Source organism: Oryx dammah, unplaced genomic scaffold (genome assembly GCF_014754425.2).
Source record: "Oryx dammah isolate SB20612 unplaced genomic scaffold, SCBI_Odam_1.1 HiC_scaffold_1, whole genome shotgun sequence".
In the NCBI taxonomy this organism is placed as follows: Eukaryota; Metazoa; Chordata; class Mammalia; order Artiodactyla; family Bovidae; genus Oryx; species Oryx dammah.
The window spans coordinates 76,562,144-76,588,712 of NW_024070185.1; the positions used below are offsets into that span (position 1 = coordinate 76,562,144).

Here is a 26,569-nt window from a genome sequence, read left to right on the forward strand (position 1 = left end):
GTTTGATGCAGTCTTATTTGTTTATTTTTGCCTTTGTTTCACTTGCTTTTGGATTCAGATCTACAAAAACATTTTTAAAACTAGTGTCAGTGAGATTATTGCCTATGTTTCCATTTAAGAATTGTATGGTTTCAGGTCTTACATTCAAATTTTTAATCCATTCTGAGTTAATTTTTTCTCATGCAGGTGGCATGAGATAATTTTCTAGTTTCATTCTTTTGCATATGGCTGTCCAGTTTTCCCAGCACCATTTATTGTGTTGAAGAGACTGTTCTTTCTCCACTGTATGTTCTTTGCTCCTCTGTTATAAATTAATTGTCTGTATATATATGGGTTTATTTCTGAGTTCTCACTTCTGTCTCTTGATCTGTGTGTCTGTTTTTGTGCCCATGTGAAACTGTTTTGATTACTGTAGTTTTGTAGTACAGTGTGAAATCAGGGAGTGAGATACCTCCAATTTTGTTCTTCTATCTCATGATAGATTTGGCTATTCAGGTTCTTTACTGGTACCATACAAATTTTGGGATTATTTATTCTAGATCTATGAAATATGCCATTGGAATTTTGATAGAGTTTACACTGAATCTATAGACTGCTTTGGGGACATTTTAACAAGATTAATTCTTCCAGTTCATGAATATGGAATATCTTTCCACTTATTTGTGTTTTTTTTTTTTTTTTTCAATTTCTCATCATCCTCTTAGTTTTCTGTGTGCTGGTCTTTTCACTTTTGGTTAAATTTATTCCTAGGTATTTTATTTTTTTGGTATAATTGCAAATGGGATTGTTTTATTAGTTTCCTTTTCTGACAGATCATTATTAATATATAGAAATGCCATACATATCTGTACATTGATTTTGTATCCTGTAACTTCACTGAATTAATTTACTGGTTATAATAATTTTTTGGTGGACTCTTCAGGGTTTTCTTAATATGGTATCATGTCGTCTGCAAATCATGACAGTTTTACTTTTTTCTTTCTGATTTGGGTGCTTTCATTTCTTTTTATTGCCTAATTTCTATGGCTAGGACTTCCAACATTGTTTTGAATAAAAGTGGCAAGAGTGGGCATTTTTGTCTTGTTGCTGACTTCTTTGTTGAGTTGTTATCATAAGTGGATGTTAAATTTTGTCAGGTGCTTTTTTCTTTATAAATTGAGATGATCATGTGTGATTGTTTATCCTTCATTTTGTTAATGTTATGTATCATGTTGATTGGTTTGCAAATATTGAACCATCCTTGAATCCCTGGAATAAATTACATTTCACTGTGGTGTATGATCCTTTTAATGCATATCAGATGTATTTTGCTAATATTCATTGAGGATTTTACATCTGTGTTCATCAAGATATTGGCCAGTTATTTTCTTTTTGGTGTCTTCATCTGGTTTTGGTACCAGGGAAATGTTAGTTTTGTAGAATGGTTTTGGCAGGTTCCTTCTTCTTCAGTTGTTTTTTGTTTTTTCCCTGAAGAATTTGGGAAAGATAGTTCTTAAATATTTGAATGTTTTTGTAGAATTTGCCATTCAAACTACCTGGTCCTGGGCTTTTGCTTGTTGGGAGAATTTTGATTACTGTTTTAATTTCCTCACTAGTAATTTGTCTATTCAGATCTATTTCTTAATAATTCAGTCTTGAAAAATTATGTTTCTAGGAGTTTATCCTTTTATTCAAATTTGTCCAATTTTTTGGCAAATAGTTGTTTGTAACAGCCTCTTATCATCCTTTGTTTTCTTATGATGTCATTGCTATTTCTTCTCTTTCACTTTTGATTTTATATATTTGAGTCTCTTTTTTATTAATCTAGCTGAAATTTTATTGATTTTATCTTATCAAAGAGCCATCTTTTTGTTTTATTGATCTTTTCTATTTTTTAGTTTTTATTTATTTATGCTTGGATCTTTATTATTTCTTTTACTAATATTTGGCTTCATGTGTTATGCTTTTTCTAGTTCCTTTGGGTGGAAAGTTAGCTTCCTTATTTAGGACTTTTCTTGTTTATTGAGATTGGCCTGTATTTCCATGAATGTCCCTCTTGTGACGTTTGCTGCATTCCAAAGACTTTGGTATGTTAAATTTCTATTTTCATTCATCTCTATGCATTTTTATTTCTTCTTTGATTTCTTCAAAGACCTATTGGTTGTTCAGTAACATGTTGTTTAATCTCCAGTTTTTGTAGTTTTTCCAATTTTTTCTTGTGACTAAGTTTTAGTTTCATATAATTATCTTTGGAGAAGATGTTTGATATGATTTTAATCCTCTTAAATTTACTGAGACTTGTTTATTGACCTAACATATGAACTGTCTTGGAGAACCTTCCATGTGTCCTTGAGAAGAATGTTTATCTACTGCTTTTTGATGGAATGTTCTATGTATATCTGGAAGGTCATCTGGTCTAACAAGTTTTTGGATAATCAATCCATTGATATAAATGGGGTGTTAAGTCTCCTGCTATTATTGTATCTCTTTCAAATTCTCCCTTTCAGTTCAGTCACTCAGTCGTGTCTGACTCTGTGACCCCATGGACTGCAGCACGCTAGGCCTCCCTGTCCATCATCAACTCTTGGAGTTTACTCAAACTCATGTCCATTGAGTCAGTGATGCCATCCAACCATCTCATTTGCTGTTGTCCCCTTCCCCTCCCACCTTCAATCTTTCCCAGCATCAGGGTCTTTTCAAATGAGTCAGCTCTTCACATCAGGTGGCCAAAGTATTGAAGTTTCAGCTTCGACATCAGTCCTTCCAATAAACATTCAGGACTGATTTCCTTTAGGTGGACTGGTTGCATCTCCTTGCAGTTCAGGGGACTCTCAAGAGTCTTCTCCAACACCACAGTTCAAAAGCATCAATTCTTCAGTGCTCACCTTTCTTTATAGTCCAACTCTCACATCCATACATGACTATAGCCTTGACTAGACAGACCTTTGTTGGTAAAGTAATGTCTCTGCTTTTTAATATGCTGTCTAGGTTGGTCATAGATTTTCTTCCAAAGAGTAAGCATCTTTTAATTTCATGGCTGCAGTCACCATCTGCAGTGATTTTGGAGCCCCCCAAAATAAAGTCTGCCACTGTTTCCACTGTTTCTCCATCTATGATGGCACCAGATGCTATGATCTTTGTTTTCTAAATGTTGAACATTTGCTCTGTGTATCTTGGTGCTCCTGTATTGGGTGCATATACCTTTGTAAATGTTATATCTTCTTGCTGGATTGACCCCTTTATCATTATTTAATGCACTTTGTCTTTTGTTACAGTGTTTGTTTTAAGGGTTGTTTTGTCTGTTATGAATATAGCTATTCCAGCTTTCTTTTTATTCCATTTTCATGGAATACCTTTTTCTATCTCTTCATTTTCAGCCTGTGTGTGTTCTTCCTTCTGAAGTGAGTATCTTGTAGGCAACATACAGACAGATCATGCTTTTTTATCCATTTAGTCACTCCATGTCTTTTGATTGGTGAATTTAGCTCATTTACATTTAAAGAAATTATTGACCAGTATATAATGTCATCATTTTGTTAGTTGTTTTATGGCTATTTTTGTAGTTCTTTTCTGTTCCTTTCTTATTCTCTTTCTCTCTTATTTTGTGTTTGGTGGTTTTCTTTAGTGTTATGTTTAGATTCTCTTATTTTTTTCCTCTTTTTACTATAAGTTTTTTCCTTGTGATTACTGGGACATTCATATATAACACTGTATGTAAGTAATATTCTGTTTTAAGTTGGTAGTAACTTAAGTTTGAATACATGCCAAAACTTAATCTTTTTTATACCCCATCCCCATGATTATACTTGTGATGGAGCAAGTGGAGGCTCTGTTCATCTAGTTTTCAGATCCTTTTCTGAGGGAATTGTTTCATATTTAGTTGTAGACTTGTTGTGTCTATGGTAGATGAGTTTAGGATCTTCTTACACCACCGTCTTGAACTCTCTCCCTTGAGTGACCTTTTTAAAGCACAAATAGGATCACTCTTTTATTGTCATTCTCATAGTCTTCTCAATGCATTGTAATGAAACTTTTGTTTTAGAAACCCAACTCCTCATGATGGTCAATAGGGCCCTACATATCTTGCCCTTGTCTGTCTCTCTGACTTCATCTGCACACTCTCCTCACTGTTTACCAGTTATCTTTTTAAAATGCTCTCTTGCATGCTCCAGGATTACTTTTGTCTCATAGTTTTCACATTTGCTTTTTTCTCTAGGGGGCATGCACTTCCCAATGGTCACCACACAGCTTTAGCTAGAATGGCTAGCAGCATCCAATGCCCTATTTCATTTTCTTCTGAGCAGTTATTATTGTGATAATTATCTTGAGTATTTATTTGTTTGCATGTTTAATATCTTTTTCCTTTCCCTGATTCTTTAGTAAGATTCTTAGTACAGGCGACCTGGTCAGTGTTTTTCCCAGCTGTATTCCTAGTCCTGGGAATAGTACCTGAAACCTAGAGGTGATTAGATTGATGATGAACACTATAGAATGGGTTTAAGAAGAGAAGGATTGGAAGTGGGGTGATGATTTGGTATTTGGTTCAATAATAAAGAGATATGATGAATATTTAAACCAAGGCAGTGGCAGTGGGACCAGGGGACTCAAAAAGAGATGCAACTTAACTGTAACTTATAAATACACATCCATTATTTGGAGACACACACATGTTTCCACAGATGACTATATTCATTGAAACAGCAAGAAAAACTGCTGTGTTAAATCAGCTATATAATGTTTTCTAATTCCTTCCTTGTGCAGTCATTTAAGTTTTTACTCTCATACCAAAACACTTAATCTTTCTTGGTTTGAGAATGTTGTTTGCGTATGTAAGGAATCCAAGGAGCATGCATTAAACCCACTGATGTATATGTATCTCAATTACTAAAAATTGTATGCTAACTTGAATCCAAATGCTAAATTTAAGCCCTTAATTGGTATATCTCAATGTTTGAACTGTCTATAGTAGGGTGTTGGAGAGCAAGATCAGTGAAAATAATCTTTGTTGAAAGTCTGTATATTTTGACTCCATCTGTAGCCCCTAGGAATTTACATGAGAGTGCATGTCAATGCTTTGTAGAATTTAAAGAAAATTTCAAAATTATGTGTGGATCAAACATTTAATACATCAATAGCCCCTGATCACCGAAAGATCATTAGATTAGAAGAAAGTTTCAGAGTCAGGGAGCTGATACAAAATTCAGTGGTATTTTCAAAGCTTTTGGAAGACACTTGCAAGCAACAAATGCTCCTCATGAATGCTGCTGAATTTTCAGAGCACAGCAGCTCCTTATTGTATGCTGAGAGGTAGCCTTAGATAAAACCAACCAACCAACTAGCAAATAAACTTACTCCTTTTCTCCCATGTGAAGACACTCCCACCTCAAAACACATACACACAGTACATGAAACTCTGCATTTATCAAATAATTTGAGGAAATGATTCTTCTCATTGTCATAGGAGTTTTTGTTTATTAAAACATTCTTTACATTTAGAACTGCTTCAATAGGTTTAAATATTTGCTAGCAGATCATTAACTGCTTTTCTGGAGTCAATCACCTTTCCATTTTCTAAGTTAACTTAAACATTCCATAATGAAATAAAGAATGCAGGGTAGGTATATTATCTCCATGTACAAATGAGGAAATAGAGTCTTAGTAAAGTGAAGCATCTGTAAGCTGTCACAGCTGGTAAAGGTGAGGTATCCTGGGAACATAAGGACAAAGGTTTCCTGAATGCCAATCAGGTACTTTCTGAAGTGGGGAAGACTGTACTGTGGCTCTGCAGAGAGATCCTGGGACTCAGGGCAGGTCCTCCAAATCCCTCTTCATCTCAGATTCCTTCCTATAAGATAATGCTTGAACTTGTTTATCTGTATAATTTTGGAATTTAATAATAGGGTAGAGAAACTTATAGCTGATGATCTCTTTCCCATGAAAATGTTAGTTAGAAATAAAGATTGAAAAAGGAATACACAAAACCATCTGATGAGTTTGAGGGAAATGATCTTGGTTAGAACAAGTTGATTCCTAACTTGCCTTTTAGGAATCACTACAATTCTATTTGTATATAGGTCACAGAGACAGAATTAAGTGTGTGCTCAAACATCTGTTAAAGTGTTGCCTGAGAGAGCCACTCACAATTGAAGCAGCAGAGAAAGAGAAATATCACACCTTTGCTCCACCCTAGACAAGTGTTTGGCATGTGCTCTTTTCTGAGTTTTGCAGCTTATCTAATGCTGTCTCCATCTAACCCCATCTGAAGGTTCTGCTAGGGGGATTTCAGTGTGTGTGTGCTCAGTCATGTCCTACTCTTTGTGACCCCTTGGACTGTAGTCCACCAGGCTCCTCTGTTCGTGGAATTTTTCAGGCAGAAATACTGGAATGAGTTGCCATTTCCTTCTCCAGGGGATCTTCCTGACTCAGGGACTGAACATGCATCTCTTCTGTCTTCTGCATTGGCAGCCTGATTCTTTACCACTAGCACCACCTAGGAAGCTATAGCCATGGGTTTTTATTATTCTGCTTTCACTCTCAGTCACCACACTTTGAAAATGCAATGTAGTGGATAAATCACACACAAATCACAGCTTTTATATTTGCTAGGCTTATATTTCGACCCACTCCAGTGTTCTTGCCTGGAGAATCCCAAGGATGGGGGAGCCTGGTGGGCTGCCGTCTATGGGGTCGCACAGAGTTGGACACAACTGAAGCAACTTAGCAGCAGCAGCAGGCTTTTATTTCAGTCCCAAGCTTGAGAGGTACGACCTGGGGCTGCTTTCTTATGTTTTTCTAAATCTCAGTTTTATTACCATCATCATTATCATCATTATGGCAAACATAATTAATTACTTATTAAACTAGGCACTGTGTCAAGCCCAATACCTATATTAACTGACGATTTACAACAACCTGCAAGGTAGAGTTATTGTATCCCCTAGTTAATATATGAGGATTATGAGGTGCTGAGAGGTTAAGTGATTTGTAAACCATGCAACTAATATGTGGTAGATCTAAATTCTGAACTCAGAGAATCTATCCTCTTAATCTCCACTTGACATTGCCTCTCACTATGGTATATGAATACCATATATAGTATATTATATGGGCATATTAATCAGGATAAGCTATGCTGTGGTAACAAAATTCCCAAAATTTCAGTGGCTTAAAACAATAAAAGCTTATTTTTTGTTTCATTACAGGTATTGACTGGGAGTTCTGTCAGCCTCATCCTCATTCCAAGATGAGGCAGACACATCAGCCACTTTTTGAAAATTTAGCATTTATTTTGCCACCAAGCAAGAGTACACTGCCCTTAGTGCTATTAGTATTATTATCAATGGATAATTTTTCTTTTGGAGGACTGTCCTGGGCACTTCAGTGTGTTTAGCAGCATGTTTGGGCTTCCCTGGTGGCTCAGCTGGTAAAGAATCTGCTGCAATACAGGAGATGTGGGTTTGATCCCTGGGTTGGGAAGATCGTCTGGAGAAGGGAATAGCTATCCACTCCAGTATAGTTGCTTGGAGAGTTCCATGGACCATATGGTCCACTGGATTGCAAACAGTTGAACACGACTGAGCAACTTTCACTTCATTTCACTTCAAAATCACCTTAACCATCAAGCACTTCTTTCCACAGGGTGCTAATTAAGTTCTAGCTAAACTATATCCAGATACAGTTATCCATCTGTTGTTGTCAATAAAGTTTTATTGGAACACAGACAAGCCCATTGGCTTGCATATTGTCTATGTCTGTTTTCACAGTACAGCAGTGGAATTGACTAGTTGCAACAGAGATTTACAATGTGAGGCTTTACAGGAAAAGTTTGCCAACTCCTGGTTTATAAAAACGGACATATTTTGGAAGGGGGACTTTGAGGTGAATAACAAAAATGGAAGACAGCCCTATGTCCATCTTTTTTTCTAAATTATTAGCGTGTACTTAGCATTATGCGCTTGTGCCTTTGTGATTTCCAGCTCAGAGCTGTGACAAGATTCACGAAGATATGCATTTACTGTCTTGTGTGATTCGCAACTTGCAATTGCACTTTTAAATTAAAAAAGATCAACCCTGTATTGATCTTTCTCATACATACAGAAAAGGTCACATGTCAAGTCTACAACCCCATGAGCCTTCACAGGCTGAGCTCACTCTCCACTTCTTTCCTGCTCCCTTCTAGACCTGCTCACTGCTCCAGGCATTCTGACTTCCTAAGAGCAACAATAGCCAACTTAAAAAAAACAATCTATTATGGACAACTCTCAAACATGTACAGTGGTAGAGAGAATAAAGAAATGAACTCCCTTGTATCTTTCAGCAGCTTCAAGAATTATTAGGATTTTGTCATTCATGTTTTATATTCTCTCTCTTCTCTTTCTAGATAGGTATGCAGATAGGTAATAGATAGATAAAATATATATTTTATATTATATAATATATGATGTGTTAGTATAAGTTTATCTATATAATATCAATTGGATGAATATTTTTATTAGCTTTAACTTATAGTTTCTCACTTGTAGACTAGGGATAATAATAGGACCTATATACTTCTTCCTAGGTTTGTTGAAGAATAAGTGAATTGATATCCATAAAGTTCTTAGAAAATCAAGTAGTAATTATTCAATAAATATTAACTGTCTTCAGCAGCAGCAGCAGCTTTGAGGTACAAGGAACTAATGAACAAGGTCATGACTGCCCTCTTTTCTTTTCTCTAGGTTTATGCTGTGGTGGTAATTGCATCTGTAGTGGGATTTTGTCTGCTGGTAATGCTATTTCTGCTGAAGTTGGCAAGACACTCCAAGTTTGGCATGAAAGGTAAGAAGGGTTGTGTTTATTTTACTACTTATGTGGAATCATTTTGGCTTATGACTAATGCTAATTACCACTAAAGAAGGAAGCAGCTAGATTTACAATGACTAGGATTGAAGGCTGAGAAAACAGCAACAAAGCTATGATACTACAGATCAAGACAGAGCAAAATCATGTTGATTACTCAGCACTACCCACTTTCAATGAGGACAATTGTCCCAGAAAACATAGAACTGGTTTCTTGAGTTTTCAAGTGACTAATTATGTCTGAGTTTTGCTTTTACTTCAGAAAGGCAGGCTAGTGCCAGACAAGTGACAGACACACATATTTTGTGTAAAAAAAGGTCCTTTCTATTGTACATTTGACTTCTAGAATTTCTGTGGCATGCTCTTTGTGTTGCTGCTACATTTTCAGATTCTCATCTTTTGAAATTTAAAGTGTTGGGAGGCAAAATAAGAACAGCTATTGGAGGTACACTGAAGCATTGTGAATGAGTCACTTCTTATTTTAGTGGAAAAGTTCCCAGTGCTCGATTAAAAATTAGGGTTTGTGTTGCCCACAATAGACCATTGGTCTCTTTTAGAAAATTGAAAATTCATTTCGGGGGCTATAAGTAAGCAAGAGTTTTAGTGATTAAAAAGCATTTGCTCCAATATTTAAACCTATGTGTTGACTCATGTTATTGGTGAAATCTGCATGGTCTCTTATAAATGCCACTAGCTGGGGAAAGCTGTGACACCACAGTTAGTGGTGTCTTAATTGTGTTGGGGAGACAGCTGGGTGGGTTTTCTTGATCTATATCGCTCGTCACGTTTACTGTTATTGTTGCCTGCTTACTTGGAAGTGATGTTTAAGTAGCAGCAGGTTGTCCAGTGTATAGCAGGCACCAGGGTGGATCAGATCCATTTTGATGCTTTCTCCTTTCTCTTTGTGTGTGCCCATGAACAAGATGCTGAAACCTGAAATGAATGAGGAGGAACAGCGGTAAAGTCCTTAAATATAATGGCTAAACCTCCTCCTGACTCCCTCTTTGGCCTCTTGATCCTTGACATTTCTTCTGAAGGAAGAAAGATCTCTTATTCTGCAGTTATGAATAAGGCTTGAGTGGTGGTGATGGTGGAGGGGGCTGTTCTACAATGAGTTTTCATTAGTCCTATGGTGGTGGTTTGCAAACTTGACTTTGCCTCAGAAACTCCTGGAGGGCTTATGAAAACACAGACTTTCTGGGTTACTCTGAGAGTTTCTGATTTAATAGATCTGCTGTGGGCCTGAAAATTGGCATTTCTAACAGTTTCCAAGGAATGCTGATGCTGTTTTTCCCAAACATTCTCAGAGAGTCACCTTTCTATGGGATACACATGGGCTCCCAGGTCTCTTTCCAAGAGTGACAATGTGGGATAAGCATTGCAAACCAGACCCACCCACGGCTTTGAGGACCTTTCTGTGTCCCTGGATTCAGCTGGTGCCCTGGTCTGGGCTAGGGTTTTCCTCTCTGTGAGTCAGCCACCTGCCGTGGGATTTGGTTCTCCTCGTCTTGATCAGATGCTTCTTTTCCTTAGAAGCACTTGTGGTGAATATCCGCAAGGAGAAGTTTTATTGGACAGAGATTCTACCTCTATCACTTTTCTGCCTTGAGGGTACTGTTGGAAGCTTTCATCTTATGGGATCTTCAGAGGAAGGATATGTCTTAGGTCTTCCTGGGAGCTCAGAAAGGCTTTGGAAACTGTAGGAGCAATATTTGGGAGTCATTCTTCATTTCTACTTTGTGTTAAGACAATAACAGAATAATGGTCTGTAAATGTGAACATGCTCTGTAGTGTAGTGATGGAGGAGAATAAAAGGCAGATATTTTGTTTCACAGAAGTTTGTGTTTCATATAGTGACTCCAGCACTAAGACTAAAAATGTATCTTATTTGTATAATTTGGGATGACCACTGCAAAGCACCTACAATTTTGGGGTATAACCTAAATGTACTTTTAATGATTGGTAAGAAAAGGTTTTACTTAACTCTGTCACAGAGCCAATAGATGGCTTTCTTCAAGCAGTAACTACTAGAGCTTATGTTTTACTCCCTTATTCTTAGACATAAATAAAAATTGTTTTTAAAAATTTGTCTCGGAGACTCGGGTTCTTGTTTAGAACAGCTTCCTTCTCTACTTTTAGCTACATATCTATCTGTGCCATAGTTTGAACAAATGGGCCTGAGTTGAGGTTCTTGTTTTATGGTCAGATGCTGAGCTGTAACTTGGGGATCTAGAAAAGAAGGTGAGGTTCATGTAATGAAACTACATAAAACGTGGTGTTTAGCAATTAATGTAAGTTAAAAGGACATTGAGTATAGCACAGGGAACTGTATTCCATTTCTTATCATAAGCTACTATGAAAAAGAAGCTGAAAAAGAATATATATATATATATATATATATAATATATATCCACCTGTATATGGACTTTCAAGGAGGCTCAGTGGGATGCAGGAGACATCAGAGATGCAGGTTTGATCTCTGGGTGGGGAAGATCTGTGGAGAAGGGCATGGCAATCCGCTCCAGTATTCTTGCCTAAAAAAAAAAGAACAACAACTCATGAACAGAGGAGCCTGGCGGGCTACAGTCCATAGAGTTGCAAACTGTTGGACTAGACTGAAGTAACTGAACATGCCTGCACACATACTTGGTGTATATATTATATATATTTGTGTGTGTGTGTGTATGTCTGTGTGTATGTGTGTTTATTTGTAGTAAACCTGAAAGTATAGTTGTCAATCAATTATACTTCAATAAAAAGAAGTTAATGTACTTCAAATGCTATTAGAACTTGAATTACTGTTGAAAAACATGCATCTGAAAAAGGGGAGAATATGTAAAAACACTGTTATACTCTGAAATGAACAGAAAACACATCACTAGTGGTTTCTGAGTGACAGCAGTAAGAAATGTATGTAGGCTTGGCCAGAACCAATGCCTTGGTTCTTTATGAGAGGCCAATAGCTGATGTGCAAATGAGCTGTTCCAAATGAAACTCTTGCCCTCCTAAGCACCTTCAGGGACATTCTACCCCTATTCATATTCTCTTGTCCTGAAGACAGGTTGAGACTGAAGGGTGGCAGCCAGCCCATCCGTAGGTATTTCTAGCTTTTCACCCATCCCAGCATTGCACGCTTCAGTCCATGGTAGCAGTGTTGAGACTGTAAATTACAGTGTAATACTACTGATTTGATGGGTCCAGGGTAACTCAAACCAGAAATCCCATAAAATCACACTGTAGCTGCATGCAAGGCAACTCAAGTTTTGTAGGTCAACCCTAGAACTCAAACAGCGTCAGTGGCATTGCTTTCCATGGAAAGGTGATCCTTAAATTCCAAAGAGGGGAGTTCAACCTAGATCTCAGAATACAGCAGTGCTGCGTTCTTTTCAGGCAGGTCTATCTGACTGCAACTGTAAGCTTCATAGGGTTGTTTTTTTTTTTTTTTAATCTGTTCTGTCAGTTCATGGTAACTGAATCCTGATGGTGTAGTCTAGAAGATAGAGGCCAGACTGTGAGCTCCAGAGTTCATAATGATCTTGTTCATCATTACTTACCCAGTGTTGAGGCCAAAGTTGACAGTTTTAACTGGTAGAATGAAAGACCACAGAGAATTTTAGACTCCATCCACATTAGTCTGGTAATTGGAAAACAGTAAATATTTGGAGGCCAACCGGTATGTAAATGGGCTTCCCTGGTGAGTCGGCTGGCAAAGAATCTACCTGCAACGTTGGAGACCTAGGTTTGATCCCTGGGCTGGGAAGATCCCCTGGAGAAGGGAAAGGCTACCCATTCTAGTATTCTGTCCTGGAGAATTCCATGGACTGTATAGTTCATGGGGTTGCAAACAGTCAGACACAACTGAGTGACTTTCACTTGTACGTGAATGGTTAAAGAAAAATCTTGGAGTTTTTCTAAGCTTCTATACTTAAAAAAATTATTCCAGTTAAGTAATGATTATAGACAAGAAGTCATTTTGCCCAGGTTTTGTCTTAGGATATATAGGTTTTCACATACAGTTTTAAAGTATTATTGTTGTTGAAGTTTGGAGGGTTCACTTTGGCTTTCCATTTTGCACATGAGCATCTTCAATTTCTGCCTGTCTGCCTCTTGAACGTATGGCCTCAGAATATACTTTGTCCAACTTTGAGGCCGGCAGAAGCACCAGATGGTGGCTCCCATCTTGGTGTTAGCCTAGAAATTATGTTTCCTTATCACTTGATATGCTTTAAACCTCTTGTTGGCACGTCTAATAGACTATCAGCCCTGTTTCAGTAAAAACGTCAAGGGGTAGAATTTACCCTAGTCCATTTCTCTATGCTTCTTTCTGCGTCTTGACACCATTCTTTTGGTTTTTGGTTGAATATCTAGTTACCATAACTCCAGAGTCTTGAATAAAGCTCCTCTGTTAGTGTTTGGCCCTCTGTATAGGGATTAGTCATATGTGTGCTTAATATGGATGCATGAACTGTATAACACATCTATCTAAATCTGTGTTTATATCAAAACCCCATAGGTAAATACATAATTTGATCCTTTTTCTTTGAAGACTGCCTATGATTCATTTTAATTTTCACTGAAGTAGGGCTCAAGGCCCTTTCCAGAGCAGCTCCACTGCCAAAGGAACAGGCAACCCGGCTTTTGAATTCTCTCATTTTTATTGTAACCAAGTCTTGTATTTAGTTCTCACATTGCTTCCTGGCTCCCTTTCTTTATTGAAAATGTAGAAGTGCACATAAAGGGGAAATGGAAGCATCTAGGGGCATGAGGGCTGCCAAGTCTTCTAAGAGTGCTCCACTTTGGGAGCCCTGCCTGATGGCATTGATGGGTACAGGGTTGGAAAAAAAATAAGGGAGCCAGAAGGGCAGAGCAGGGTTGGCAGCCATCACACTGGTGAAGAATAGTGGTGGCCATCAACTTTCTGTTAGTTGTGTTTCCTGATGGAAGTCCACGTACGATATTATTCCCTCGATACAGAGGCATCCTTTGTCCTTCTGGAGTAAGTATCAGAGTGACCTGAAGAGATCCCACAGGAGGAACTAGAATAGGAAACCTTTTCTCTTATTTAGGTTTGACGGCCTACAGATCTCCTCTGCAGGCCCCTCTGCTTACACATAAACCACCCAGATGCTTTCTGATAGTTCCGATTCATAGTTGACTGAAAAACTATACTGCCTGAGAACACAGAGCCAGGTTTTAACCCCAGATTCAAGGCCCCTAGTTTAAGTTTCTCCTCTTATATAAATGATCTCCTAAATGTCTTTCAAGAGCAACCAAAATTTTAGTTCTTTAAAAATATTCATAAACATAATGGGGCCAAAGCTAAAGAGGTTAAAGGTTAAAGCCTTTTATATAAGCTGAAAACAATTCTGGAAAATTTAAGAGGTTGAGTTTAACAGATATTTGGATCAAGTTTTAAAAGAGGGAAAAATGTGACTGAAAGCCAGAAACACAGTTATATAGAAACATCTGTAAGGACAAACTGTTTTCCATATGACCCTTCCCCCCAACACTATTTTTTTTTTAAGACAAATCACATTAAAGTATTATAACAGTAACATGTGAATGCATTCTTGTTTTTCAAAATTTCAAGCACATTTGTGATACATAGAGCTAAAAGTACTGTAACAGTAACATGTGAATGCATTCTTGTTTTTCAAAATTTCAAGCACATTTATGATACATAGAGCTAAAAGTACGGTAACAGTAACATGTGAATATATTGTTTTTCAAAATTTCAAGCATATTAGAGATACACAGACATATAGAACTCACCTTCTTCTCCCACTGCCATTTCCACTCTTAATGATAACCTCCTTTAACCATTCCCAGTGCATATATTATGTCAATAATAAAATACATGGCTTACTCATTATGTAGATACTTTATTTTTTTTAATTAATTAATTAATTTTTTTATTTTACTTTACAATTCTGTATTGGTTTTGCCATACATTGACATGAATCCACCATGGGTGTACATGCGTTCCCAAACATGAACCCCCCTCCCACCCCCCTCCCCACAACATCTCTCTGGGTCATCCCCGTATACCAGCCCCAAGCATGCCATATCCTGCATCGGACATAGACTGGCGATTCGATTCTTACATGATATTATACATGTTTCAATGCCATTCTCCCAAATCATCTCACCCTCTCCCTCTCCCTCTGAGTCCAAAGGTCCGCTATACACATCTGTGTCTTTTTTGCTGTCCTGCATACAGGGTCATCATCGCCATCTTTCTAAATTCCATATATATGTGTTAGTATACTGTATTGGTGTTTTCTTTCTGGCTTACTTCACTCTGTATAATCGGCTCCAGTTTCATCCATCTCATCAGAACTGATTCAAATGTATTCTTTTTAACAGCTGAGTAATACTCCATTGTGTATATGTACCACTGCTTTCTTATCCATTCATCTGCTGATGGACATCTAGGTTGTTTCCATGTCCTGGCTATTATAAACAGTGCTGTGATGAACATTGGGGTACATGTGTCTCTTTCAATTCTGGTTTCCTCCGTGTGTATGCCCAGCAGTGGGATTGCTGGGTCATAAGGCAGTTCTATTTGCAATTTTTTAAGGAATCTCCACACTGTTCTCCATAGTGGCTGTACTAGTTTGCATTCCCACCAACAGTGTAAGAGGGTTCCCTTCTCTCCACACCCTCTCCAGCATTTATTGCTTGCAGATTTTTGGATCGCAGACATTCTGACTGGTGTGAAGTGGTAAACTGTAGATACTTTAATATAGTCATTTATGGTTGCATTAAGAAGTTATAACACAAATCTGTTTTACATCTTTTTAAAGTACCAGTTTAACTTATAGGTCTTTCTGAATCAGTTTCTAGGCACCTACTGCATTTTGTTCCTAGTATTTCTGAGGACTCTGGCATCAGGCTACCTGGGTCTGAATCCTGGCTCTTCTCATTTCAGATGTGTGACTTTGAGCAAACTTCTCATCGTCTCATCCTCAGGATCTCCATCTATACTAGGGCAATAATTGTACCCATCTCGGGGAGTTTTTGTAAGACAAACTGAATTCATGTATGTGGAGCATTTTGAAATGTTACTGTCATTCAAATGGTAACCCACTCCAGTATTCTTGCCTGGAGAATCCCATGGGCAGAGGAGCCAGGTGGGCTGCAGTCCACGGGGTCGCAAAGAGTCGGACACGACTGAGTTACTTCACTTTCATAGTGACTAAATAGCAACAATACAGATATTTACTGTAACTTTGTTATTATCATTATTATTTTAAATGAATTGGAAAATGTAAAAAGATTTACATTTTTACCCAATGAAAAGTAGAAAAGTAATTAACATCTTACTTATAAAGATAGATATTTGGAAATGGATTGCTGAGAGAAGAGGTTTGTATATTTTATATGTTTATTTTAAATGTTAATAGATTACCTTGCAGAAATGCCTTATTAATTTTTACTCCCATCAATAGTAGATGAAAATATCATTTTGTTTATGCTTTCACCCATATCAGATATTATCAAGCTTTTATATTTTTGCCAATTCACTTGAAATACTGTTCTGATTAATAATAAGGCTAAGCATCTTTATCAAGTGGAGAATAGAAAGAAATGTTTATTTGTTGATTTACCTTCTAAATTGTATCTATCAATCTTTTATTGGCTATATATATTGCTCACATTTTCTTCTATTCTTTTGACTTTTAAAATAGTAGCTTTTGGCAAACATTTCATTTTTTTGCAGAAGCAAATCTGTCCATGTTTTCCATATAAGTTTTGTATTTTGCTGAGGAAATCATCCCCTCCCTGAGACTGTAAACATACTTCTTGATATTTCTTTCTCTAGTTTTACGTTGTATGTATGTTTTTTAACTTGACCTTTAATCTCTTTGAAATTCTTTTTCTATTTTTAAGTCGATGTGAAGTACTCTGTCTTTTTCAGACATAGATTCAATAAAGATGTTTGTGGGACATTTTTAGAGAGAGACCAACAATATTATTTTAACTTTCTGGAATCAGAAAGTCATTAATAAAAAGAAATTTTGAAGAGCTTAGTGACTTTTTTTAAAGTAAGTAATAAACTCTGTTGGTTCTCCTATTTTATTCTCACCCAAGAGTATCTGACAAATAGGTTTTTTGTTTTTTTTATTAAACTCCCCTCCCCAGCTTCAGTAGAGTTTAGCATTCTCTTACTAGAGAACTAAATTTGTCAATAACAATCAAATCCTTGGAAATTTCATAAAAGATGTTCAGTTGCAAGAGTTATTGAATAATTTGACAAAGTGAAAATTTTTCAAAAAAGCCCAAGTGTGCCATTCTTGTCTGTTGGAGATGTTATACAAAGCTTTACCCTTACGTTCGTGAGGTGAAGATCTACTATCTGAAGTCTGTTACTTCTTATAGGGTCACCATTTGGCTTTTGTCTACCTGAGGGCAGAACATGCTTTTTCTTTGCAGCATATTGAAAATGGGCCCAGAACTTTCAGGAATGGCTCCATCAGGCAAGGCAGGAAGCAGAAGCAGCAACGTTTTTCCCATTAGCTTTTCAAGTGCACTGACCGCAAACTTTTAAAATTCCCTGTCATACATAGACATCCCATAAGCCCAGTGCAATTCAGGGGAGAACTCAGGTATGCCTGTTATGTAGAAGGTGCAGCTGTATTGTTTAGGGACTTATGCTATGAGTCTTGCGAAAAGATAGAGAGTCCTTTAAGAAATTCGATTTTGTACTTAAACGTCAGGAGCACTTGCTATCCTCTCTTTGGTCCTCCATAAATCCCGCGGTGAACTCACTTTGACCTTACACAGATCACCATGCACTGAGAAAAGGCTTCCAAAATTGGAAAATCTGCTACTTTTCTTCTTGTTTTCATCCTTTGTTTCTCTTTTTTTTAACCTCTCATTTTTCTTCCTGCCATTTTGTCCTTCCACATCTCTGTGCTTCCTAATTTAGCATTCTTCCCTCCCTATTTTGATTTTCTTCCTCCTCATTCCTAGCATCTGATTTTGGTGGACCAGCTTTTCAGAATTTGTGAAGAAGACAGATAATAACTTGGCTTAAGTTCTAACATATGCTCTGGTTTTATCCTACTTTATTTTGGGCAAGAATACTGAATGACTCGGGGAGTAAATTTAGCTCTAAATCAGCGGAACTGTCACGTGGTAACTCAGAAGACAGCCTGTTTGAATACTGCACATCCTCCAAGTTTGTAAGTTGTTAACTCTTAAGTCTTCAAACCCAGGAGTATACGGAAATATTGGAAGCTTACGAATCAGATAAGGTTGGGTTCAGATTTCATGTCTCCCACCTGCTAACCATAATTTGGGGCAAATTTTTAAACTCTGTAAATCTTAGATTCCTCTTTGGTAGAAGGAATAATATTCATCTCTTGATTACAAGAATTAAATCAGTGCTTAGTTTCATGCCTGGCTCACTGAATGAATTCTGTAAGATAGTTATTATTGAGATTTATGTTTTAGTAATATATAACTGGGCTTTCCTGATAGCTCAGTGGTAAAGAATCTGCCTGCAATGCGAGAGATATGGTTTTGATCCCTGGGTTGAGAAGATCCCCTGGAGGAGGAAATGGCAACCCACTCCAGTATTCTTGCCTGGGAAATTCCATGGACAGAGGAGCCTGGTGGGCTACAGTTCATGGGGTTGCAAAAAGTGGGACACAACTGAGCATGCACACATGCATTTATTCAAACTCAGGAAAAAAATATGGGGAGAGTCCTGTCTGAATGTATTCTGAATCAGGATTGCAGAAAAATGTCTCAAATGCATACAGTGTATATTTAAGGTTTATTAGTTGAATTTGTAGAAAAATTTGTAATTTTAATGTGTCCATGTTTTGGTATGCATTATGAATATAAGTTGCTGAATCATATGCTTATTTTAAGCCTTTCTGTCCTTTAAGATACTGTGTACAAATTATTGCAAACTCCTAATTTTATCGTCTTTTGAGCAATTCATTTATTGAAATTGTTTTGGAGTTTGTGAGAAATCTATTTCATGTATTGATTGATTTGGTATGTAGTCTTTCCTAGTTTCTTTTGGGAGGAGTATTTACTATAGGGAAGGAGTAGAAAGAGCAGGCAAGTGGGGGATGGGAAAGGGAGCCCCTCTTCCCTCAGTAACCATCAGCTTATGTCTAGAAATATGAGCTCATGGAGGCTCCTGTTATGATATGCTTCCCATTTGTGTGGGGGATTACAAATAATTTCTTTTAACAAAAACAGGCTTTAGTTTTTGATGACTCTTGAATGGATCATCCTTATGTAGAAGCAATGCTAGCTCTTTTTTTTATATACAATAAAAATTTAAAAACTTCCCCCCCAAAAAAAACTAGATGAAAAGAGGGATTCTGGAGAAAATAAATTATTCCTTATGCAATTGATTGTCACTCATATTAATATAATCACAGACTGAAATGTTGCTTTCCCAGAGAAGCCAAGGCTTGGGCAGGCAAATGGCTGTGGAAGATTTTGTTTTTATCAAGACATCAGCAGAAGTAGAATAGCATGGGCTTCTTCAGTGATCACCTATGAGCTTTAGTGGTCTGAGGACAAGAAAGAATGAGAGAGATAAAAAAAAATAAAAAAATAAAAAAAAGAATGAGAGAGAGAAAGAGAGATCCATTCTCACTCACCAAGTCTTCAGTAAGAGATTAATATCCCGAGTTGAAGGCAGAGGCATCATCTCTGCCCTAACCAGTGCCAGTAGAAGGAAGGAAGGGGACTCAAGTTTAGGGTGGGAGTGGAGAATGCTAGGAATGAGATCATATTTCTGTTTGCACTCATGGTCGCCAACTTTAGTAGTTCTGGGAAGACTTAAGCAGAGTCAACCACCCAAATGAGCCTTTCCCGTACCTGTAAAAGAAGATTGTAAAGACCAGAATTAAGAGTGTGGGATCAAAGAACATCTCTGGGTTTCCTCTAGCTTTAATATCTACCATCCTGTTGCAAAACCATTCAGAACTATCACACACTCACTAAAAGAGTCTGCCACGCACTTCTGGTGATGTCCTTTATTATTTTGGTGTGTAATGATGCAGTCTTTTTTTCTCCACTGTGAAACTGTGATCTATTATTAACATAGGAAATATTGTGTCTATATGGTCAATACTAAATAATCCTGAATATGCTTTCAGCTTATAGTCATCTCAAGAAAATATTGCCTCTCAGTTATAAACATAAGCTATTTCTTATCTAACTGACATTCCCAGTAAGTCTGTTTCCTATTAATTTGCATGTAGCATATATCCTAGCAGGGGTACCTTTGACATCCCAGCTTCAAAAAAGAGGGGCAGCTCTGCCTAGCTCTCTGTTTCTGCAATGGTGTGGGCTTCTCAGGAAGCAGACCAACAGCTGATCTTCTTCCCAACTCTTTTGAGTCAGACTTCATAGCATAGCTTTTTTATTTGATTTGAAATAAATCTTGATTTATTCATATTGGAAGGCCACATGCATTCCATAGGCCATAAATAATTTCTGTGTTGTATTCCATGTAGCTGTGAGTGTAGACAACTGCAAGGTGATTTCAGATGTATATTTATATGCATAATGTATTCCTCACATTATGTCTTGGTCTCCTGTGAGGCTATGACAAGGGTGGAGGAATATTAAAATGTCTAGTACAGGATGGTGGATGGGGCAGGCACTTATTTTGGGCACAAAATGTAAGGTATGTGACTTTATTTCTCATAGTTTAATTAAATATCTATTCTTTGCTCTTTTTGCACTAGGCAGTGGAAACTTAACCTCTTACCATTCTGGGTAATCTCAGATAATTATGGGCAACCACAGAAGATTTAGTGGTTTTCCCTCAAGTCTGATCTCTCCTTTTTGCCTTCATTTCCTCATTGCTTAGGGATGCTGAGGTGCCACTGTGTAGGAGGGGGAGTTCTGTGGTCACGGGTGGTCATTTCTCCATGTTGGTGGCAGCTGTGTTGGTTGGTGTCCTTGGCTACCAGGTGGTACAGGTCTCAGTTTTATGTTTGTGTTCCTAAGCAGGGTCCCCTGCCTTCACAATCCTCTGCAAGGGTGTTGTTGAAGATCTGGGGACTCAGGAAACTCTAGGAGACTTGTCTAGACACAGGGTGAGCTCCAGTTCCTGCCATGATAGGCTTGAGATTGTCTTGACTTCTTGGCCACTTTTTCAGGTCCCTCCAAAAAGGAGGTCTTCTTTTGTTGAATCTCCAAACTTGACTAGATTCTCTCTGGTTCCCCAGCTGCCATGCTTGACTAGGGGGTGGGTTACATGCTTTCTCCTTCCTGCACCTAATTTGCTTTCTCCTGTGAAATGTTTTTGGGAAGAAGACCATCACAGAGGTGCTGTGTGTTCAGTGTATCATAGTTAGAAGCCCATAATGTCAGGTTAACACACTATTTCTGTAAGTTGGACTGCTTTTTAAAAATGACAATCATCAGATCCTTTCTTTGTAAACATAAGTTTCCCTTTGCAATTAGTAGGTAATTTGTAGAGTGATAATTTGACATCTAGCAAATATCTTCTCCAAAATCACAGTGCTGATGCTTTCTTGCAACAATTATTTAACTCATGAGTTTTGTAAAAGGGTGTTTTTCTGCTTTAATCATTCCTTATACTAGATTTTGTTTTAAAAAATGAAAAAAGAGCATTCTGATCTTGACCAATAATTTCTACTTTTTAATTTTAGTTTTATCTGGATCCTGGATAATCCTTCCTTGAGGTGATGGAGGTTTGGTCCAGCTGCCTACACTAGGGAGGGTCATGAGGTTACAGAAAAGACTTATGGTCACAGTATTACTGTGTCTAAAAGATTATTTTATTTTGTAAGATATTTACTTTGTGCTCCTCAAAGTCACTGAGCATTATGCAAATTCTTCTGTTTTTCCTTTTCGCTATTATTAAACATTAAGTAGGTGTAATAAACCTAATCGCTTTAGATTCTCTCCTGCACCTTTTTGGTTGTTGGTAGAATCAAAGACAGTGAGAACTGCCAGTGAGTTTAGGAATCATCCCAAGTCCTTACTACAGAGATGAGAACATTGGCGCCCAGAGAGCTTAAGTGACTTGCCTAAGGTTACACAGCTGGTTTGTGGCAGATATAGGGCTGGGAGCCAAGCCTTATGATTCCAGCTTTAATGTTTTATGCTACGAAACTAAGAAATATCATAAGAATAAACAAATTCTATTTCCACACCAATTTGCTGCTTTTTATGTGCTGCCATTGGATGTCACTAATATGTGTTTCAACTGGTATGCATTACCATTGGATGATACCATATTTCCCAAAGCTGGGGACATATGTACTCAGTGGTAACAAAACTGGTTTAAGGGATGTTTGGGAATAACACCTTTAATTTTGATAGTTTTATATTTATTTTAATATTAATTAGGAAAAATAAGCCTGGTACATCATACCCTTGGTGTCCTGGAAATTTATTTAGCATAAGGCTTAAGTCTTAAAAATATGCAATAAAGAAAAATAGTAATTAAATCATTTTGATTTCAGTTTAAAAAATGATTATCTGAGTAAGACTATTCTAAGGCTCTGGAAATGTAATATTAAACAAATTTTTTGCCTCATGGTGCTTAAACTTTAAGTGGGAGAGAAACAGAAAATTCATTGTCGCTCGAGGTCAGGATCCACCTGTTCCCAGTCTCCAACATTAATACGTGTATACACACCCAGATACACATTCAGCCCACACTCTGAAATGATAGTCTAAAGTTTCTAGTAGTCAGCATTCCCCAGCGTTACACACTCTAAGATTCTGTGATTGCTAGTTTTCACAAGACCATGGCCACTTGAGACCAGAAAAGGGTAGGACCAAGGCTTTGAGTTAGGCCTTGAGGTATCTTATAATTTTTCTCATCTTCACTGATTCCTTTTATGCAGCCCTGTTCACTCCGAGGGCTTGCTGTTGTTGTTCAGTCATTAAGTCATGTCCCACTCTTTGTGACCCCGTTAACTGCAGCATGCTAGGCTTCTCTGTCCTTCACTACCTCCCAGAGTTTGCTCAAACTCATGTCTGTTGAGTCAGTGATGCTATCCAACCGTCTCATCCTCTGTCACTCCCTTCTCCTCCTGCCCTCAACCTTTTCCAGCATCAGGGTCTTTTCCAGTGAGTTGGGTCTTTGCATCAGGTGGCCAAAGTATTGGAACTTTGGCTTCCAATGAATATTCAGGAATGATTTCCTTTAGGATTGACTGGTTTGATCTCCTTGCAGTCCAAGGGACTCTCAAGAATCTTCTCTAGAACCATAATTCAAAAAGCAGCAGTTCTTTGGCTCTCAGCCTTCTTTATAGTCCAACTCTCACATCAGAACATGACTACTGGAAAAACTACAGATTTAACTGTATGGACCTTTGTCAGCAAAGTGATGTCTCTGCTTTTTAATATGCTGTCTAGGTTTGTCATAGCTTTTCTTCCAAGGAGCATGCATCTTTTAATTTCACGGCTACAGTCACTGTCTGCAGTGATTTTGGAGCCCAAGAAAATAAAATCTCCCACTGTTTCCATTTTTTTCCCCATCTATTTGCCATGAAATGATGGGACCAGATGGCATTATTTTAGTTTTTGAGTGTTGAGTTTCAAGCTAGCTTTTTCACTCTTATCTTTCCCCTTCATCAAGAGGCTCTTTAGGTCCTCTTCACTTTCTGCCATTAGAGTGGTATCATCTGCTTATCTGAGGCTGTTGATGTTTCTCCTGGCAATCTTGATTCCAGCTTGTGCTTCATCCAGCCTGGCATTTCACATGTTGTACTCTGCATATAAATTAAATAAGCAGGGGAACAGTATACATCCTTAATGTACACTTTTCCCAAATTTGAACCAGTCCATTTTTCCATGTCTGGTTATAACTGTTGCTTCTTGACTTACATAGAGATTTCCCAGAAGACAGGTAAGGTGGTTTGGTATTCCCATCTCTTTAAGAGTTTTCCACAGTTTGTTGTGATCCACAAAGTCAAAGGCTTTCATACAGTCAGTTAAACAGTAGTTGTTTTTCTGGAATTCTTTTACTTTCTTTATGGTCCAGTGAATGTTGGCAGTTTGATCTCTGGTTCCTCTGCGTTTTCTAAACCCAGCTTGTAAATCTGGAATTTCTTGATTCACATACTGCTAAAGCCTAGCTTGAAGGATTCTGAGTATTACCTTGTTAACAGGTGAAATGAGCCCAGTTGTATGGTAGTTTGAACATTCTTTGGTATTGCCCTTCTTTGGGATTGGAATGAAAACTGACCTTTTACAGTCCTATGGTCACTGCTGTTTTCTAAATTTCGACATATTGAGTGCAGCACTTAAACAACATCATATTTTAGGATTTGAAATAGTTGGAATTCCATCCCCTCCAAAAGCTTCCTAAGGCCCACTTGATTTCACACCCCGGGATATCTGGTTTTAGGTGAGTGACTACATCATCATGGTTATCTGGGTTGTTAAGATCTTTTTTTGTGTACTTCTTCTGTGTATTCTTACCACCGCTTTTAATCTCTTCTGCTTCTGTTATGTCCTTAATGTTTCTCTCCTTTATCATGCCCATCCTTACATGAAATGTTTCCTTGATATCTCCAATTGTCTTCAAGAGATCTCTAATGTTACCCATTATATTGTTTCCCTCTATTTCTTGGCATTGTTCACTTAAAAAGGGTTTCCTAACTCTCCTTGCTATTTTCTGGTACTCTGCATTCAGTTGGGTGTATCTTTTCCTTTCTCCTTTACTTTTCATTTCTCTTCTTTTCTCAGCTATTTGTAAGGATTCCTCAGGCAACCACTTTGTCTTTTTGCATTTCTTTTTCTTTGGGATGGTTTTGATCACTGTCTCTTGTACAGTGTCATTACATTCCAGTTAATTTCATATCTGATATAATTCAAGTAAATTCTCTCTTTTTGAGATCTCAGTTGCCACTGGGAGCAAAATGCCAACTGTTTGAAAACTCAAATGATGCATTTTCACAGTGAGCAGACATCATGTAGATTCTTCTGTTTTTTTCTTATCTTGATGGTTAAATATTAAGATATTAAGTGGAACCCATGTCCTCTGCATGATTTTTGTTTGTTTGTTTTGTTTTTTGTCTTGAAACACAAGGCTAGTACTTAAGCTCAGGCTGTATTTTTTTGAAGCTGTGGATTTCCACAGAGTAAGAACGCACTTGATTATCCTGCTTATTATCCTCCCAACAAATTACTGATAATACTTTGCCATCATGTGGTGTGGGTTGATCTTCTTTCTTGAAGCACAAAGGGGTCTGGGTTTGGCATGATGTAATTATTCTATGACCAGATCTCCTTAATGTATTTTTCTGTCTCTATGCTTCGCCCTCTTTTTATTCCCTCTTTGGGAAGCATTTGACCATCATCTTTGGGAATCTTCTCTCTTCTCCTTCCTTTCCATCAATCCACCATCCCTGTCCTCTAGCCTGGGTGATCTAGAGCAGAATCCTTTGCATCCTTTCCCCATAAGATCTGCATTGGGTTCTTGAGTATGTGAATCTCATGTAAATCTTCCTGCTTAGGAAGTTCCCAGTAAGATGTATTTATTATAGCTTATTTTCTCACCTATCACTTAATATGCTAATAGGTTAGCAAATTCAAAGAAATAAACTCCAATATTACCAGCAAAATTAAAAAAAAAAAACACATTTGAAAAGACACACCTGCCATGTATGGACTTGCCTAATGAGAACCTAAAATGGAAAACAATGGCCACAGTTTTGGATAATCCCATTCATTGCCACAGATTCTTGGACAGTATTAATTTTGGTTGGATTTCTGTTTTTCCTCTGTTCAGTGTCTTATACTACATATCATATTCTTATCAATCCCAAACCTTTTCTTTTACAAAACAATGCATGGGAAAGCAGAGATCTGTAATCAGACTTTAAATATGCCAAGAATTCAGTTCAGTTCAGTTCAGTTCAGTTCAGTTGCTCAGTCGTGTCCGAATCTTTGAGACCCATTGAACCGCAGCATGTTAGGCCTCCTTATCCATCACCAACTGCTGGAGTCTACCCAAACCCAAGTCCATTGAATCAGTATGCTATCCAACCATCTCATCCTCTGTTGTCCCCTTCTCCTCCTGCCTTCTATCTTTCTCAGCATCAGGGTCTTTTCAAATGAGTTAGCTCTTTGTATCAGGTGGCCAAAGTATTGGAGTTTCAGCTTCAACATCAGTCCTTCCAATGAACACTCAGGACTGATCTCCTTTAGGATGGACTGGTTGGATCTCCTTGCAGTCCAAGGGACTCTCAAGAGTTTTCTCCAACACCACAGTTCAAAAGCATCAATTCTTTGGTGCTCAGCTTTCTTTATAGTCCAACTCACATCCATACATGACCATTGGAAAAACCATAGCCTTGACTAGATGAACCTTTGTTGACAAAGTATTGCCTCTGCTTTTTAATATGCTGTCTGCTGCTAAGTACTTCAGTCTTGTCGGACTCTGTGCGACCCCATAGATGGCAGCCCACCAGTCTCCCCCGTCCCTGGGATTCTCCAGGCAAGAACAATGGAGTGGGTTGCCATTTCCTTCTCCAGTGCATGAAAGTGAAAAGTGAAAGTGAAGTTGCTCAGTCAGACCCTCAGTGACCCCATGGACTACAGCCTACCAGACTCCTCCGTCCATGGGATTTTCCAGGCAGGAGTACTAGAGTGGGGTGCCATTGCCTTCTCCGAATATGCTGTCTAGGTTGGTCATAACTTTCCTTCCAAGGAGTAAGCGTCTTTTAATTTCATGGCCTCAATCACCATCTGCTGTGATTTTGGAGCCCAGAAAAATAAAGTC

General features: G+C 37.8%; 1 protein-coding gene across 6 annotated transcripts in view; it reads left to right on the forward strand.

The window, feature by feature from the left end:
• NTRK2 (neurotrophic receptor tyrosine kinase 2) overlaps positions 1-26,569 on the forward strand; it is a 396,903-nt gene that overhangs the window by 94,433 nt on the left and 275,901 nt on the right. For all 6 annotated transcript variants that reach the window (XM_040244768.1, XM_040244728.1, XM_040244738.1 and 3 more), the window contains exon 11: positions 8,697-8,796. In XM_040244768.1, the coding sequence (XP_040100702.1) occupies positions 8,697-8,796 (100 nt within the window). The remainder of the gene's footprint in view (positions 1-8,696; positions 8,797-26,569) is intronic.